The 18,391-nt window shown below is 39.2% G+C and overlaps 1 protein-coding gene across 2 annotated transcripts in view; it reads right to left on the bottom strand.

The window, feature by feature from the left end:
* The window catches only part of kif7.L (kinesin family member 7 L homeolog), a 32,659-nt gene extending 14,615 nt beyond the window's left edge, over nt 1-18,044 (bottom strand). Inside the window, exons 1-10 of one of the 2 annotated variants that reach the window (XM_018253203.2) lie at nt 17,866-18,044; nt 15,092-15,433; nt 12,791-12,991; nt 12,286-12,703; nt 11,398-11,932; nt 9,950-10,093; nt 8,878-9,093; nt 7,666-7,853; nt 7,469-7,581; nt 5,099-5,251 (exon numbers count right to left, since the gene is read on the bottom strand). In XM_018253203.2, the coding sequence (XP_018108692.1) occupies nt 5,099-5,251; nt 7,469-7,581; nt 7,666-7,853; nt 8,878-9,093; nt 9,950-10,093; nt 11,398-11,932; nt 12,286-12,703; nt 12,791-12,991; nt 15,092-15,433; nt 17,866-17,908 (2,353 nt within the window). In that variant the 5' untranslated portion in view covers nt 17,909-18,044. Of the gene's footprint in view, nt 1-5,098; nt 5,252-7,468; nt 7,582-7,665; nt 7,854-8,877; nt 9,094-9,949; nt 10,094-11,397; nt 11,933-12,285; nt 12,704-12,790; nt 12,992-15,091; nt 15,501-17,865 lie in introns of both variants that reach the window. The other variant, XM_018253204.2, reaches the window with a different exon arrangement.
* Between the last annotated feature and the right edge of the window lie 347 nt (nt 18,045-18,391).

Raw genomic sequence — 18,391 nt, 5'->3', positions numbered from 1 at the left:
TACTAACTTAACGTATAATTCTTCACTAAGTAATGCACATTTCAAAAGTAAAAGTAGTAACCTCCGCTGTATGCTGGCAAATGCACAGAGTTTGTCAGGTAAAATGGGTGACTTAGAATTAATTGCATGCTCTAAAAATTATGATATAATTGGTATCACTGAGACCTGGTGGGATGAAACATGTGACTGGATTGTGAATTTAAATGGTTACACCCTTTTTAGGAGGGACAGAGGGATTAAAAAGGGTGGAGGAGTGTGTTTGTATGTAAAGCCTGAATTAAAGCCATGCGCTAAAGAAATAAAAATAGCTGGCACTGGTGAGGGTGTAGAATCACTCTGAGTAGAGATTTTGACTGGGCAAAAGGTAACAAAAAGAATTATCATTGGTGTATGCTATAAACCACCTCATATAAGTGTCGAGTATGAAGCCCAGCTACTCTTGCAGATACAAGCGGCTTCACAGCTGGGTCAAGTTGTTGCTATGGGTGACTTCAATTATCCAGACATTGACTGGGGTAATGGGGTTGCTAAAACAGAAAAAGCTAGTAGGTTTGTAAATATGCTGAATGACAACTTTTTATTCCAGCTCGTTCAAGAACCTACTAGGAATAACTCTCTTTTGGACCTTGTAATAACTAACAATACTGAACTCATCTCTAACATTTGTGTGGGGGAGCATTTAGGGAATAGTGATCATAACATGGTCTCCTTTGAGATTCTGTTGCAGAAGCAATTCTATAAGGGAGTAACTAAAACACAAAATTTCAGACGTGCAAACTTTGACAGTATAAGGGCATCTCTGCAACATATTAAGTGGGAAATGCTTTTCACAGGGTTAAACACAGAACAAAAATGGGAAGTCTTTAAAATGCTGCTTAATAAATATACTTGTCAGTATATTCCACTTGTAAGCAAGGAACGCCGTTGCAAAGCAAAACCTTTTTGGTTCAATAGAAGCGTTGGTGTTGAGGTGGGTAAGAAAAGACATGCTTTTAAGGCTTTCAAGTTAGCTGGTACAGCCGAAACATTTATAAGGTACAAGGAGGCCAATAAATCATGCAAAGAAGCTATAAGGCAAGCTAAAATTGCTATAGAAAAGGATATTGCAGCAAGCAGTAAAAAAAATCCAAAATTATTTTTTAAACATGTTAATAGTAAAAAAATGAAGCAGGAAGGGGTGGGACCCTTACTATCAGAGGGGGGTCAGCTGGTTGATGAAAACAAAATAAAAGCGCAGATTCTGAACTCATATTTTTCATCTGTCTACACAAATGAGGAACCAGTACGTGAAGGTTTCCTTCTTAACAGTCCCAATTCTAGTAATACAACTAATGATGCATGGTTCACACATGAAGAAATTCAAAAGAGACTTGAACATGTTAAGATTAACAAAGGTCCAGGGCCAGATGGTATTCATCCCAGGGTAATTAGTGAGCTTAGCTCTGTGATTGCCAAACCTCTTTACTTAATTTTTCAGGATTCATTGAGATCTGGCATAGTGCCGAGAGACTGGCGAATTGCTAATGTGGTGCCTCTATTCAAAAAAGGATCCCGTTCTCAGCCTCAAAACTATAGGCCAGTTAGTCTGACGTCAGTGGTAGGAAAGCTTTTCGAAGGGTTAATAAAGGATAAGATACTGGACTTCATAGCAAATTATAATACTATGCTATACAGCATGGTTTTATGCGTAATAGATCTTGCCAGACTAACTTAATTTCTTTTTACGAGAATGTAAGTAGAGACCTCGATTCTGGGATGGCAGTGGATGTGATTTACTTAGACTTTGCTAAAGCATTTGATACAGTGACACACAAAAGGTTACTGGTTAAATTAAGGAATGTTGGCCTGGAACATAGTATTTGTACCTGGATAGAGAACTGGCTAAAAGATAGACTACAAAGAGTGGTGGTAAATGGAACATTTTCTAATTGGACCAGTGTTGTTAGTGGAGTACCGCAGGGCTCTGTACTAGGTCCCTTGCTTTTCAACTTGTTTATTAATGACCTGGAGGTGGGCATTGAAAGTACTGTTTCTATTTTTGCAGATGATACTAAATTGTGCAGAACTATAGGTTCCATGCAGGATGCTGCCACTTTGCAGAGTGATTTGTCTAAACTGGAAAACTGGGCAGCAAACTGGAAAATGAGGTTCAATGTTGATAAATGCAAGGTTATGCACTTTGGCAAAAATAATATAAATGCAAGTTATACACTAAATGGCAATGTGTTGGGAGTTTCCTTAAATGAAAAGGATCTAGGGGTCTTTGTAGATAACACGTTGTCTAATTCTGGGCAGTTTCATTCTGTGGCTACTAAAGCAAATAAAGTTCTGTCTTGCATAAAAAAGGGCATTAACTCAAGGGATGAAAACATAATTATGCCTCTTTATAGGTCCCTGGTAAGGCCTCATCTGGAGTATGCAGTTCAGTTTTGGACTCCAGTCCTTAAGAGGGATATAAATGAGCTGGAGAGAGTGCAGAGACGTGCAACTAAATTGGTTAGAGGGACGGAAGACTTAAATTATGAGGGTAGACTGTCAAGGTTGGGGTTGTTTTCTCTGGAAAAAAGGCGCTTGCGAGGGGACATGATTACACTTTACAAGTACATTAGAGGACATTATAGACAAATGGCAGGGGACCTTTTTACCCATAAAGAGGATCACCGTACCAGAGGCCACCCCTTTAGACTAGAAGAAAAGAACTTTCATTTGAAGCAACGTAGAGGGTTCTTCACAGTCAGGACAGTGAGGTTGTGGAATGCACTGCCGGGTGATGTTGTGATGGCTGATTCAGTTAATGCCTTTAAGAATGGCTTGGATGATTTTTTGGACAGACATAATATCAAAGGCTACTGTGATACTAAACTCTATAGTTAGTATAGGTATGGGTATATAGAATTTTAATTAAAAGTAGGGAGGGGTGTGTGTATGGATGCTGGGTTTTCATTTGGAGGGGTTGAACTTGATGGACTTTGTCTTTTTTCAACCCAATTTAACTATGTAACTATGTAATGTCTTTGAATGTAATTAAAACATCTGAAAAGGAGGACTACAAAAAGTGTACAGTGTATTGTGGGAATTGTAAACTTGGCTGGAGGAAAGCAGACTACTGTCACAATGTTAAACGTTGAATATTTAGTCAGAACAAGCAGGGCAGAAAACACAAAGCATAGACAGATTCTGCTTTCACACTTAAAAGGAAAATAAATCCTCAATGAAAGCATGAGCACAGAATAAGTCCAGTTGTAAACCAAAGCTTGTTCTTACTGGAAATGCTTTTTCAGTTTCTGCACTTAAATTATAGGCAATGTGGAGCTTTCACATATGCATATCATAGACACCATCCATATGTTGTAGTCAGTCCCGACTCACAATCTGTTGATACTAGTAAATGCCAGAGGGGCTGCTATAAAAGATGCCATTGCCAGTCACAATTTATTGGGCTGCTTTTCCGGCCTCTGTGTACTTCGAATCGGCAGGGCCTATTATGACTCCCATTTGGACCTGACCCTAATCATGGAGCATGCACATAAATCTGCACTGGCAGTTCTCCTGGGCTTGCTTAACAAGATTATTTCCTCTCAAAGATGACACCTGGTGTTACATGCAACCCTACTGACAACAAGAAGCCCACTCCAATAGGAATCAAAACATTGTTAAATATGCATTTTACTTTACCAAGATGATGGCCACATTTCTTAACTAGAGTAGGTATGAAAAGGACAGGCAAATGACTATTGCAAGCTTATCATTAAAACACAAAAAGAAAAATATGCCATTTCGGAGAAAAGGATGAAAAGAATGTCTTGTTCTCCTTTAAAATAAATTAATATTTGTAATTGTGCAGAAGTTTATATATAGGTTTACAACTCTTTAAAGCTAATGTTTCTTTTCCAGATATTTGATGTATGTGCAAACTATAGTATCCACTACAGGTGTGGGACCGGTTATCTAGAATGCTCGGGACCTGGGGGTTTACTGAATAAGGAATTCTGTAATTTAGATCACCATACTTAGTTTACTAAAAAATGATAATCCCAAAAGGATTGTTTAGCCTCTAATAAGGATGCATTATTTCTTAGTTACCTTCAAGTACAAGGTTTTGTTTTATTATTAAATACAAAAAGGAAATCAATTATAAAAATGTGAATTATTGGATTAAATTATAGTCTATGGGAGATTGCATTCCCGTAATCTCCGTGTATGTAAAAATGTACATAGAGTTATGCTGTCCATTTTCTGGATATTTAATTGGCTTCTCAGGTAATGCTTCATACAAGTCATCCAATGACACTGCAGCATTCTGTAGTATTGGAGATCTGCTTAGCAACAATATTAGCTACCTCAGCTAGTAATATTATGTAACAGCATCCAAGGGATGTCTAAAGAGGTTTTCATTCATCTAGATCAGGGGTTCCCAACATTTTTTTACCGTGAGCCACATTCAAAAGTAAAAAAGAGTTGGGGAGCAACACAAGCATGAAAAAGTCCCTTGGGTGCCAAATAAAGGCTGTGATTGGTTATTTGATAGCCCCTATGTGGACTGGCAGTCTAGAGGAGGTTCTACTTGGCACTATACTTCGTTTTTATGCAATTAAAACTTGCTTTCAAGCCTGGAATTCAAAAATAAGCACCTGGTTTGAGGACACTAAGAGAGCAACATACAAGGGTTTGGAGAGCAACATGTTGCTTACGAGCTACTGGTTGGGGATCACTGATCTAGATGAAGATATATAGCATGCAGTATTCTTGAAAATGGTTCACCATAAACCCAAGTGGCTTCTTCAGTCCAAGATACTTAAAATATTTATAGGAAAAATGAACACAACCAATCAAGGCACAGTTTTCTGTTACCATCCTAGATATTACAAGTGAAGTTTTGCACCTCCATGCAACAGTCCCCAGATATAACCCACATAACAGTGCAGTCAGTCACTTTTGTTTTCTGGATTAATAAGGTTTTCTAGGCTGCCACGCCATTGATAGATATGCTAAAGTGTAACATAACAGATTTTGCTAATAATGACTTGTCTGTAACGAGTCAACAAAAAAGAACGTTAGAAGGATTAGCGGATCATCGCCAGCTGGAAAGGAACCTTACCAGTTTTAACAAGCTCTTTAATGAGCTCTTCTTTCATGCGGATGTTGATAGCTAGTTCCCGGATCTTTTGCTGAGCCTGACGCAGTCTCCACTTTGAATCATTTCCTGGGATTTGGCTCTCTCTGGGTACATTGTGGTCTCTCTGGGTAAGTGCTTCAAGCATAAAATTAAGTCTAACAGTTAGGAGTTCTACCAGGACTTAAAAGAATTAATAAAGGCAAATTCTGAAGGAGAATGAAAGGTAGAATCATTGGGGTGTGCCAAAATGTTAGACACCCCCCAGTAATTCTGGTTGCTTGCTACATTTTTGGGGCTAGTGCCCTTCCTCCTCAAAAAATGCAGCAGCCAGGGGTACTTTTCCTGTAAGCGTAACCATTTTGTTCCAGGAATCCCGTTTTTCTTCAAAAATGTTTGTACTGCACATACAACCAGCTTTGAAAAGCACAGGGGATGCCTGGGGTGCTGGAACAAAACAGTGCAGTACTTGCAAGAAAAGCCCCACAATTTCTGCTTAAAGCGGATCTGTCACCCACACATAAAAAGCTGTATAGCGAAAGACCTTTTCAAATTAAACATGAAACCCAAATTCCACTCCTCTTTAAAACATCCATATGTTTTATGAAATGATTTGAAAGTCTCAGATGTCAATCATACATTGCCTACCCCTCTTTTAAGCCTCAGGCATAAGGCAGGGCAGTCAATTACTTTCACTTTCCATTCAGCACTTCCTAGATGTCACTGCTCTCCTCACATTCTCCCTTCCCTCCTCAGGCTCTATAATGAATGTGTAGGGCAATGTGTATGGGCATTAGTTCCCCCATTCTGGTGCATACACAAGAGTTTGGGGCGATAACTTGCGTTGTCACAAAATTGCACCTTCCTGCTTACTATAATTGTGAATTCCAAGACTGAAAGAAACAAAATTTAAATAACAGTGTGAGTAAACTTTATTCTGATCAACTAACATGATAAAAAATTATTTGGAATTATTTCTTAGGGTGACAGGTCCCCTTTAATAAATTTAGGGTTCTGTAATAAAAGTTAGTGAGGGTCATTTATAAAGTTTGCGCAGCACATATTTTTGGCAATTGTTTCTATTACGCATGTTTTTTCCGGAACGCTAATATATTGCACTGCTCTGCCCATCTTTCCGTTTTTTTGCGAATTCGCAGTGTGAATAAATTTTCACAAATGGTGTGCAAATGATATGGGAGTTTGCGTGAGTGCAACCAATGTGCGAGGTTGTCGTGCGCGAAAATAGCATTATTAGTAACTTAAATTCGTAGTTTGCAAAACTGTTTTGCGAATATTTTATCCGCCACCAAAGTTGTGGCATAATTGATTTGCAAAGTGTGCGCATAAATATTCGCAATTTGCGAATTGTGGCATATTAAAAAGCTGCTATAGACATCCGATTGTGAAAAAAAAAAAAAAACGCAATTCTGTTTGCACCCTCTTATTCCGCTTTATAAAAATAACCATGCGCAGGGCAAATATATTCACTTTGCGAACCAATCTGCCCTGCGCGAAGTTTATAAATGACCCCCAGTGTGTCATTGCAATACCACTTTTAACCACTTGTCAGCAATAAAAAGATTGCACAGAAATGTCCCATTCCCCCTTGTTTGATCCTCCAGATCATTTTGTCATGAAAGAAAAAATAAAGCAACATTAAGGGGCCGATTCATCAAGAGTCGAATATCGAGGGTTAATTAACCCTCGATATTCGACTAGGAACTAAAATCCTTCGACTTCGAATATCGAAGTCGAAGGATTTAGCGCAAATGCTGCGATCGAACGATCGAAGGAATAATCCTTCGATCGAACGATTAAATCCTTCGTATCGAACGATTCGAAGGATTTTAATCCAACGATCGAAGGAATATCCTTCGATCAAAAAAACTTAGGCAAGCCTATGGGGACCTTCCCCATAGGCTAACATTGACTTCGGTAGCTTTTATCTGCCGAACTAGGGGGTCGAAGTTTTTTTTAAAGAGACAGTACTTCGACTATCGAATGGTCGAATAGTCAAACGATTTTTAGTTCGAATCCTTCGATTCGTAGTCGTAGTTGAAGGTCGAAGTAGCCCATTCGATGGTCGAAGTAGCCCAAAAAACACTTCGAAATTCGAAGTTTTTTTACTTCGAATCCTTCACTCGAGCTTCATGAATCGGCCCCTAACTGTTTTAGTATGAGATTTTTCCCAATACAGAACTGTTTATGTGCTGGATTATAATAAATAATGTTGTCAAAGAACACAATTATTTGCCAGGCTGTAGGGCCACATCTGGCTTGCAGTTGGACATCCTTATTCTAGTTTACTCAGCATCCTGTGATGATATACTGTGCAATTTTACTTTTAACACTTACATGATTTCATATCCAGGCATGCAAATGTAAAGTCCTCCCCCTCACTATCAGAGTTCCTGCTCTGCAGCTTATAATAGGAACAATTTGATCCCGCCTTCGTCTTTCTTTCTGGTCTGCAAAAAGAAAAATACAGAAAAGTTGTAAGCTTTCCCTTTTACAAAAGACAACATGCTTCCATGATGAACGCTGTTGGTTACCTGGGAGGTTTTCCTTGCTGCCCTTTAGATTCATTTTTATCTTCTTCAGCCGATTCATTTGAATCTTCACTAAACCGTTTCTGCAGCACTGTATCAGCTTCTTCTAAGCTAGACACCAGATTCTGTGTGCCAGTTTGAAAACTCTTAGTAAATTCTTTAGATAAAGAGGAAATGCAGCTGCTGGAAATCTGTTCTGAGCAAAAACACACAATAATTACACACTGTCAAGATGCACAGGGGGAAGAAAGTGACAAAAAAACAAAACACTGAAACACATAGCAGCGTGATAGGACATAACACAATGATGGAAAAAAAAGACAAAAAATTATAAGTGTGAAAGTGAAGGGGAAGATAAAAGATGCTTTATTAAAAAGTTGGCTCATGAAATTAAGGGGTAGTACATCTTCACAACAACTTATGGTTTTCAAATAGTGATCTTTTCTGTTTCTAGTTTGCAATCCTGGGTTTAGTGCATGCAAATGCTGCTTCCCTGGGTTAAGTACATGTACAACAGAAAAAGACTTCAGGGAAGCATCCCTACAATTGTACCCCAGGGCTGGGGATATTTTCAGCCAAGTAGTCCTAGCCCAGAGACTGACTGTAATGATTATAATCACTACAATTAATATAAATTCTTTGAGCATGAGCCCCCGCGACAAATCTCCTCTTCTTCGGGGCGACATTTCTCCCCGAACTGCCTTCCCCCTGCCCTCCGCCGGCTAAAATAAAAATCGCCTGCGTCAATGCACACACGGCGCTTAGTTTCCCTAAGTCGCCCGAAGTTGCCTCATGAGGAAACTTTGGGCGATTCCGGGAAATACGAAGCGCTGCATGTGCATTGCCGCAGGCGATTTTCATTTTAGCCGGCGCAGGGCAGGGGGAAGGCAGTTCGGGGAGATTGTCACCCTGAAGAAGGAGATTTGTCGCTGGGGCATGTAATCTCCCAGAATCTGCTCGTGTGGCCTGACCCTAAAGGGGATTTTCACCTTGTGTGCACATGGACAGGACTGGAATTGACCTATTACTCTGCAGTTTGGGTAAATTAAGTAAAGCTTGTCCTGAGGGCATAAAGTTGCCAGCCTTTAGAACAGCTTGATAAATTACCCCCAAAGAAACATGTCATGGGGGATTGTAGCTAAAAAAAACAGCAATTAGACAATAAGTCAAGGAATCTAGTCAGCATTTATCATCTTAAAGGCCGAAAACTCACACCTTTTTGGACTTTGAAAATTCCCATGAAGCAGATTTCTTTTGTTCAAAGGAGACATGTGGTCTTATGTGAATTATTGGGGCTGTACTCGGCCTTCCCCCAAACTGCAGCACGTGTACGTCTTCCAAGAGGGCTGATGCAGAGAGACCGGGCCTTAACCTCTCCAGGAGATTTTGATGTTTAATGATTTCATCATGTTGTTCTTGCAGCTTGGTACTCTATAAAAAAGCAGCCTGTTACTTACAGCTTCAGTCTGCAAGTAATCACTGTGCTTTCCTAGCTGGATCATGTCCAGTCACATCTATGGCAAACAATACACACACAGGGAAAACAGCTTAACAAAACAAAGCCAGTGGTAAGACATAGCACAGAGGGCATTTCATCTGGGCATCCCATCTTAAATGTAGTACATAACCAGAAAACTGATATCATTAAATTGTTAGATTAACTGTTAAGTATTTTTTGATAATTATGACCACAGTCTACAAAAGTCTAGCTCTGTAGCTAACAAACTCTGGGGCTCAGAGCTTTGTTTTTGGTGCCCAGCGAGAAAGCCAGATAGAGTGAGATTTGGTAAGAATGCCCATTTGCTTAGCATTATTTGACTTCATATGTTTTTAACATTTTTATTAGAGTTAAGTGATTCCCTGGTGAAATGCTGGACCTCTTGTCTGCACTGTGCAGAGCCTTTCTTCTACAGGCAGCCACCTATGTACTGATTTATAAGACATCACCATGACTGGCAAGCAGACTGTGGTCACCCAACTACTTAAAATAATATGCAACTGGGCCATACGGGTGTCAAAGTATAGCCCTATCAAACTGCAAATGAATCAATTTCCCCATGTGCTGATGGAGAACATAAACCAGGTTTTCTGTTTAAAACAATGAATTTGTATGCTACTGAATTAGAGCAATATGGCCAGATCATTGTGTGATTGCCCATGTATGGACAGATTGGCATTTCAGTCAAAAAACACCCAACTTTGACATCCTGACTACTCTGTGTATATAGCCAGCTCTGTTCTAGATTTGACACATTTGCTATTACATTCGGAAAGAGAAATGCAGCACCTGCACTTTATACTGCTCCATTGCATCTTCTAGGGCAGACAGAAATTCTCTGTTCTCATCTTCGAGACGCTGTATTTGGAGCTGAAGGTTTTCAATGTGTTTATCCTTCTCAATTTCAGATTCCTTTTCGAAGGTCAGCAACCCCTTACATGCAGCAGAATCACAAGAACAGAAAAGAATAAGCAATTTTCCTGTTCACACTGTGTACATGTTTTGATATTTAGACTAAGCAAAGCAGCTTTCTAATTAAAGGGGATCTCCAGCAAAAATGTTTTTTTTGCATAATCACATTGAATACAAAGGCTATATTTAATGTAATGTAGTGTAAGAATCAGTAGCACAAAGAATATAAACAGCCAAAAAGACACTGCTTTCAATTGTAATTACATTTACAAATAACTTAACCATTTAAATTTGTAATTATGGTATTGAAATTAATATTGTAAAGTTGCTTAAAATGACTATTTATTTTAAGCAACAAACTTTTGAGTGGAGGCCCCTTTAAACAAACTAATTTCCTTATTTGCATTGTGCTTAGCAAATGCTTATCATAAAATGCATTAAAACATGCAGAAGAATAATTTACATCATAACTTATATGTTGATCAGTTTATGACCGTGCATGTCACTAATTCTCATCCAGACAGAGGAAGATGAATTGGATCAGATCAGAATTTATTATGGAATGTACGCAGCTGGCCCAAAGTTATACAAGTCTATATTTGCTCTAGTAAAAATGGAACAAACTACTAATTAGTTAAACAAAGGCTAAGACATGAAGAAATTCAAAAAGATACACAAAAGGAATTCTGAGAATTTTGTCATCAAGTGATAGACAGTCCCAATGAATTCAGAATCCCCCATAGAGAGTGGGAAGTAACGTGCTTTGAGAGTCGTTCAGTAAAGTGAATTGTGACAGGTGCTAAACATTATCATTCTAAACAGGACTGTAATGGCCAAACTATTGTCCATACTATTACATTAGCCCCTTTATATTCTATCACTTGTACAATCATCAGAATTTCAGTTCAAAACAGATAATGTGCTGTTAAAACCCAGTGTCTGTTACCCTGGACAAAACATACCTTTTATGTACACCACATACAAGTCAGTCCAGTTGGTTATGGCTATAGCCAAAATATTTTGATGAATAAAGTGGAAAAGCATTTATTTTTTCAAAGCAAATTTCAGAAAGGTTTGAATGGAACCATACAGCTTTTTAGATAACTTAGCTAACTGGCACACATAGCACACTCATACACTTAAAAAAAAAAAGAAAATGTTAGAACTTGTGTCCCCATGCTTCTATACATTTAGCCAATCTGTTTTCAAATGTCAATGCCATGTAACATTTTGAAGATTGCTCCAAAACTGGTATTCCAAAAACAAGCATTATGGATGCAGTCCGATATGTTGGCAAAGTCTAATACTTTTGTTAGCAGACTTACCTTGTCCTTTATCTGCCTCTTGCCTAGCTCCTTTAATTTCTCCTCAGCAGTGGAGCTCTCAATCCCACTATCAAGACCTGAGGCAGATGACACATCACTTCTCTCTTCTTCTACTAAACACATCCATTCTGTTACCCGAAGGATCTGAGCAGGACTCAGGACAGTTTCAGAGAGGAGCTCCATCAGGAGTAAATAAGCTGTGTCAGTGCATGTCCTGTAGTGTGCACATTCTGCGATGATCTGATCATCCATAGAGCGCTGGGTTACTGCCTTAGCAGGGTCAGAACGATTTAGTATGCGGGTTTCTGAGCGCAATCTCTGTTCAAGGGCACGCTGCAGAGATTTGATTTGAAGATGCAAATCCTCCACACGCTCTGTATCTCTTTTGCAATTGACAGTAGCTTTGTTCTTAATGTTCTGGGCTCGACTTGCATAATTTAGAGTATTTAAAGTTTCATCAAAGTCGGATGCAGATGGACTAACGCATGCAATCATCACAGTCTTTGCATTGCCACCTAGGGAGTCCTTCAATATCCTACATAACAAATGGCAGATAAATAAGGCCCTAGGTGCAGGCATCTGCAATGCATACAAGCCTAAACAACAATCACTTAAATGGTAAATAATTGTTATATTTTCAAAAAGGTAAAACAGTGCCTAATTTAAAATTTCTCAAATTAACACACCACCATGCTTTAAAAACATTCCACTGTACTACTTAAAGCTGCTGAAGAAAGATTGAAAATGATCAGAAACACAGCACAGGAGTAATTTTCTTATACTAAGCAAATCAGCATTGCAAAAGTAGTAGGGTGCAGTTAAAATTCATAATTATGCCCAGGGAAGAAACATTAAAATAATTAAAATATATATATATATGGAACCTACCTTGTTATTTTGGAATCCCTATATGGGATATGAATGGTTTTTCGTTTTGGGTCCCCCAAAGCACTGATGACATTACCCAGAGCCAGCAGACCAGTATTTATCTGAATACTTTCTTTTAACCGCTCACCGGTGTTTCCTGTTTTTAGAACTCTTTCAGACCCAGCAAGGTCTACAAAGTGAAACTTGGAAGACAAAACTTGGCCAATATCAGGGAGCATCTCTTCTTCATCAGTAGCCACTCTGGCAACCCGACCAACACACCTCCTTTGTTCCATTGTGACAGTAAAGACCGTATGTGAACGGCTTGAATGGACGTTAACATGAGTGGCCCCTGTATGTTTTGCAGCATTGCCCATTTCCAGTAGGCTAAGCACCTCATCCAGCCCCTCGACTTCACATTCCTTTATGCCACATAACACTGAAAGAACAAGCCAGCAGCAGTGGGTTATTCTTAGGATCATTAATATATTTACCATGAATAGGCAAAAAGCTGTATTGCACTTACCAACACTACCCTTTTCATCTTCTCGTATAAGAATGCCTTTGCTTGTGGTGTGCACTTCAAGAAGATCTCTAAACTCCTCTTTGTACACTTCCAGGTAGGAAACGCGAAGGGTGAAGTCGATTAGGTCATTTTCATCAATCAGCTTAAAGATTTCAGCCATAGCATGTGGGATGATTCCCTGCTCATCCTCAGACATTGAAGCTAGAAACAAATTTAAAAAAGGGGACCAAAAAAAAAAATAGAAGAGATTGTTGGTCATGAATATGCAAACATTAGCACTATAGATGCTTCAGAGCTACAACTCCCAGCAGCCCTTTCACAAAGGTGCTTGCATTTAATGATGTTACTTAGCAACTTGAAGCAACAACTGACTTGTGTCAAACAAATTGGGCACAAATGCCTTATCAATGCCACACCAGAGGGTGACACCATTCCAAATTAAGCAAAACATGCCATAACTTGCATGATTTAAAACAGTTGCTAAGTTGCGTCGGTATTAGTGCACTGAGAACATGAACTTAGTAGATGCCCACTATAATTCTGGAATTTTGAGGAAAACTCTGCACTGGGGTAAATATGAAAAAATAGTTAACAGCACCTGTACTATGCAAACAACGAGCCATCCCTGGCCTGCAAACCAACAAGTTAAATCCAGCTCTGTACTTAACATAATATTAAGTGTCATATATCTAACAGTTTGCTGCTACTTAACCCCCATCCAGCGAAAATGTTTTTAACACTGAATGGAAATCAGGCTATCCATCAACTCACGGAAGGTTCTTCAGTGGATGTTGTAATGGATAACCCAAGCCCCAAAAAAGCAATACCCTTGATGATGAAATCAGATGTATATTTAAGATGCTTGTTGCCATGAAAAGCAGCCGGCAAAAGGCATGTCAAGGTAATAAAAGGAGTTGGAGGTACTTAATCTAGCCTCTTCTCATACCACCACCATCTACCTTTCTACAGTAAATTATAATCAGGAAGAATAGGACCTACAGTTTCAGCTCATCCTTACAGCCATCAGTCCAGCTGTCTTTGGCTGGCTGAAAGGCAAGGTAAAAAAAACCTGAGAAAATTAAGTTACCCATGAGACCATCAGTAGTAGTTGGGCACCCATCCTTAATGGCATTTGACCAATTTTTGGGTCCTGACCAATAGCTTACACATCATTCACATCAATGTAGCAATGTTATATTACCACAGTTTAGTGATGTGCTGAATCTTTCAGTTTTGTTTACGTTCTAATACTCCATAAAAGATTTCGCCAAATGATGAGCCATACCTTAACTTGCATAATCAAATTTTAGCAAAAAAAAATCTGAATAAAGATAGATCACATTCATTTTTGCAGTATTTTTAATTCATGTTACTAAGATGTCAGATGCAGTTCAGCAAAATCACGGACAAAATTCTGTATTTAGTGTATCGCTACTACAAACCCTATACTGGGCTGCATCCACAAGGAAGCTGTGATAACAGGGGGAAAAGGACCATTGGCAGAGATCCACTACACATGCCAAATATTACAATTTTCGCTGTTCCCATTTTTGCTTGTTTTTTTTTTTTTACATATATGGTTTATATGGTCAGATTTGCTAAGTGCCTGCAATGGTATTTCTCTGCTGTATATTCAGAACTAAAACACTCCACTTAAAGGAGACACGTGACCCAAAAAAAAAATTAAAAATCCTATTTTATTACGTTTATCGAGCAAAATGAACTTTAATTACACTATATAAATTATTTGACTCTTGTTTCCTTCAGTCTGGGAATTCATTATTATAGCAAGCAGGCAGGAGCCATTTTGTGGACACTGTTATTAAGCCTTGCATCATCTCAGAATCTTGTGCACCAGAATGGAGGACCCGATTTCCATCCCCATGTCCTGGCTACACAATTAAATAGTGAAGAGAACGGGGAAATGTTTGGAGAGCAGTGACATCTAGGAAGTGCTGAATGGAAAGTGAAAGGAATTGTCTGGAGGGGCAGACAATATTTGATTGACAGCGGAGATGTTTAAATGAACTTGCAACAGCTATGAACACTTTAATAAAAAATAGAAATTGGGTTTCATGTTTAATTTGAAAAGGACTATTAGTATACAGATTTGTGTGTCTGGGTGACAGGTCCACTTTAAATAAGTCCTCTGCAAGAAATACAACCCTTGTTCAACATACACTAAAGTACCAACCTCTTAGTTTAAAAGTATAACTCCCTTTTATTATATACAAAATACAGAATTAGTACTCAAATATATCTAGTACCTGGATGAATAAAAACTTTCATAGACATACTCACATATACTTGCTTCTCCAATGGTGTAGGTTTTTCCTGAGCCAGTCTGCCCATAAGCAAACACGGTGACATTAAATCCTTGAAAGAAAGCCTCAAGCAATGGCTGTACACAGGAGTTATATGTTGCATCTTGGCTGCAAGCCTCATCCAGTATATCCTGGAACTGAAAGTGCCTGTTTGTTCCAAGTGTTAGGCTCTTTTGGTCTGGTTCTGTCCACAAACAGGGCTGTTGACCATGCAAAACCTCCTTTGGGAGCAAAGGTCGAACTCGGACAACTACCCGCACAGCAGTCTCTTCTGTCTTTGACTGCAACACTTTGGGACCCATCCGTTCAAAAGCAGGTGCTGTTTAATAAGTATCAGTGATTAGCCTAACTTCATTCAGATATAGGCAAAGCACATGTCCCTCTTTCTGTAGTGTAAACAAAAACATTAACTGTAATACACCTTTGTAATAAATTACCACCCAAAGGAAAAGTATTTATTAAAGAGCAAAGTTGTTTACTTTTATGTTTCTGTGATCATGCAAATGCAGGCAACCATTGCAGTTCAAAGCAGTATGCCTCATCTGAGCTTTTGTTGTCAATGTATTCTGCTTAGTCTTTTAACTTGACATTTTTTTCCCTAGGTTTTTTTTGTGATATAAGAACTAATGGAAAATAGTTTCCCCTCACTTTGTGAGGCGTTTTGTATAAAAGAAGCCCTCCCTTTCCTAAGATGCAGACTTTATTAGGGTTTGAGAAAAGGAGAAGCTTATTATACAGAGGGCTTATCTGTGGACTGTCAGTAACTTGGCAGTCAAGAAGAATTCACTGGCAATCCGAGGCAGATGCAAGCAGGGACAACCCTTGCGTGTTAACACGCAAGGGTTGTCCCTGCTTGCATCTGCCTTGGAGTGCCAGTGAATTCTTCTTGGAATGTACTTTGTAGGGTGCTGATCCCTCTATCACCTGTGCACCAGGCGTTCATTATACAAGGCCAGGGTGTGCGAGCGGTGCTTTGTATCCTGAAATAACTTGGCAGCACCAGGAAGTGATTTATTTTCTTACCGAACACAAAACAAATTAAAGAATGGTGTTAATTGTGTGCCCAATGTGTGCCCAATGTTTTGGAGGGTGCCCCTTCGCCAGGAAGTTAGAAAATGAAAGTGATTTCATTATCTGTTTGAATGCAAGCAATAACAAAAACATGGATATTTATTAATTTAAGTATGATCGGCACAAGCCTGTTCATTGAATTCATGCTGAAAAAGAGAATACCGCCTCTCAAGACAATGGCAAATTGTAGGTTTTAATTTGATCTAAACACACATTTACAGTAAATATTTTCAAACTTAGTCATATTTATGACTTCAGTGAATATACAACTTTGAGATCCTATAAAGTGTATAAAGATTAGTTAAATGAGAATGGAAGTGTAATAAACACCCCCTTCACTATTCATTCGCCTTTGTTCTGCCAAATTACTTTCTGAATTTTACATAAAATTTTATAAAACCTTATCTGTAAATTGCAGCTCAGCCTTGAATATGTGTGAGTTTGAGCCAAATAATGGCTTCCATCCCACAAAACTTTCTTACTTGCACATGTTCAAAAAAACCCCAATCTCTGACCCTGACTGATGGGGTATGTGCTATTATCATAATATAATCTATGGTACATGCTTCTTGTCCAAAGCTGCTGTGGGGAAGAATGGGAGGATGTTTGGTGACATCACCAAGGAGCCACTTAAATTACAGTCCAGTTTGTAAAAAAATGTAGGTGAGATGCACAGGGTTGCCAGGTTAATGGGTTTATCACCAAATTGGCCAATTGTTAAAGCTAAGTGGCGGGTCCAAACCCTCCAACATACAGATTTGAGCATTTTTGGGAGGTTGCCGAGAGTTTGGACTTTCAAAACCCGCACAATTTTTCTGTTTTTTTTTTTTTTTTTTAAATGCAAATTAATGATGTCAGCGTTCGGGTGACACACACAGACCATCCCGCTGCTGGAAAATAGAAGAGACTGAGAGAGAGATTGACTGCCGACATGTGCTGGAAGTTCTCCGCTCTGCTGAGTCGGATGTTCGTGTGGTTAGTGTGTGATACTGTGAGTTTTAGTTCCCTTAGCAGCAGAAGTTGAACTCAAGTGTGGGTGCTTTGTGGGGACTGGGGAGGTACAGACGGAGTTCAATTCCCAGCACGGCATGTTTTTGCATGTCCGGTCATTTGTACTACTGTGACTGTTCGTTTGGGGGGTGATGCCCATCGCCTCCATTTCTGTGCAGCCCTCCCCTCCGGACTCCAGCACAATTTGTTTCAGTGTACCAATTGGGCTACTTTTAAAGTGGCTTTTGGCTACATTATGGCTATTTTTTTGTAGTCTTTGGCTGGTTTTGAAATGTAAACCTGGCAACTGTGGAGGTGCAGTAAGTGCTTTAAAGCTAATGCAATGTGATGATAATAGCAGACTAGCTTGTATTTCAAACAAAGGTGAACTGTAATCTCTGGTGTATCCCTCTACGTTCTAGATGTGCGATGTGCTGCTACTTCTTACCCTGCACTGTGTTGCTGTCTTGCCGAGCACTGTCTGTGCTATTTTCTGGTATAACAATTAGAATAAAAAGCATGTGAGCAATTGTAACACCTCGCTATTTGGCAGCTTTAACTTTAACTGAAATCATGTAGAAGCTCTCGAGATTGGTGCTAAAAATCAGGCAACCCCCATAAAATAAAATGTAAACTGGCTGCCACAGTCCTACAATGCACAATGTGCCATGCCAATGGCACGAGACATACCAACCAACAGTCCCACTTTTCGCGGGACAGTCCCGATTTTCATAACATATCTTGCAGTCCCGGATTGCTGTTTAAAAAAATCCCGCAACGTCGTTTAAATGTGTAGCTCCTCTGCTCCTGTCGGCCACTAGATCCAGACGTCGCAAGTCGCGGAGCAGTGACGTCACGAATACTACATTGAAGCCTGTACGTGTAGTGACGCCTAGAGGCGTGGCCTACACGGGGCTGAACGCTCGTGCTCTCAAAGACTTTGTTTACCTTTGTCAGGAAACGGGGGAAAAAAATGTACTTTTTTTTTCGTTGTGATTGCCATTATAGCCTCGCTCTCAATATTATAACAAAAACGAAACAATTCATTGTTTTCTTTGCTCTGTGTACTGTGTGGTGGAGGTGGTTGCCTGCAGTAGCCTTCGCTGGAGCCAATATTTCATTAGAAATGATTCTTTAATGTTCTGCTCCTACTTGTAAAGCATAGGGTTGGCATCTACATTTAAATAGTTACATTTAAAAAGTAAAATTAAACCAT

This window comes from Xenopus laevis, chromosome 3L (genome assembly GCF_017654675.1).
Source record: "Xenopus laevis strain J_2021 chromosome 3L, Xenopus_laevis_v10.1, whole genome shotgun sequence".
Taxonomy (NCBI): Eukaryota; Metazoa; Chordata; class Amphibia; order Anura; family Pipidae; genus Xenopus; species Xenopus laevis.
Note: the sequence above shows the minus strand (reverse complement) of the source record. Positions and strands in the feature narration are given on the sequence as shown.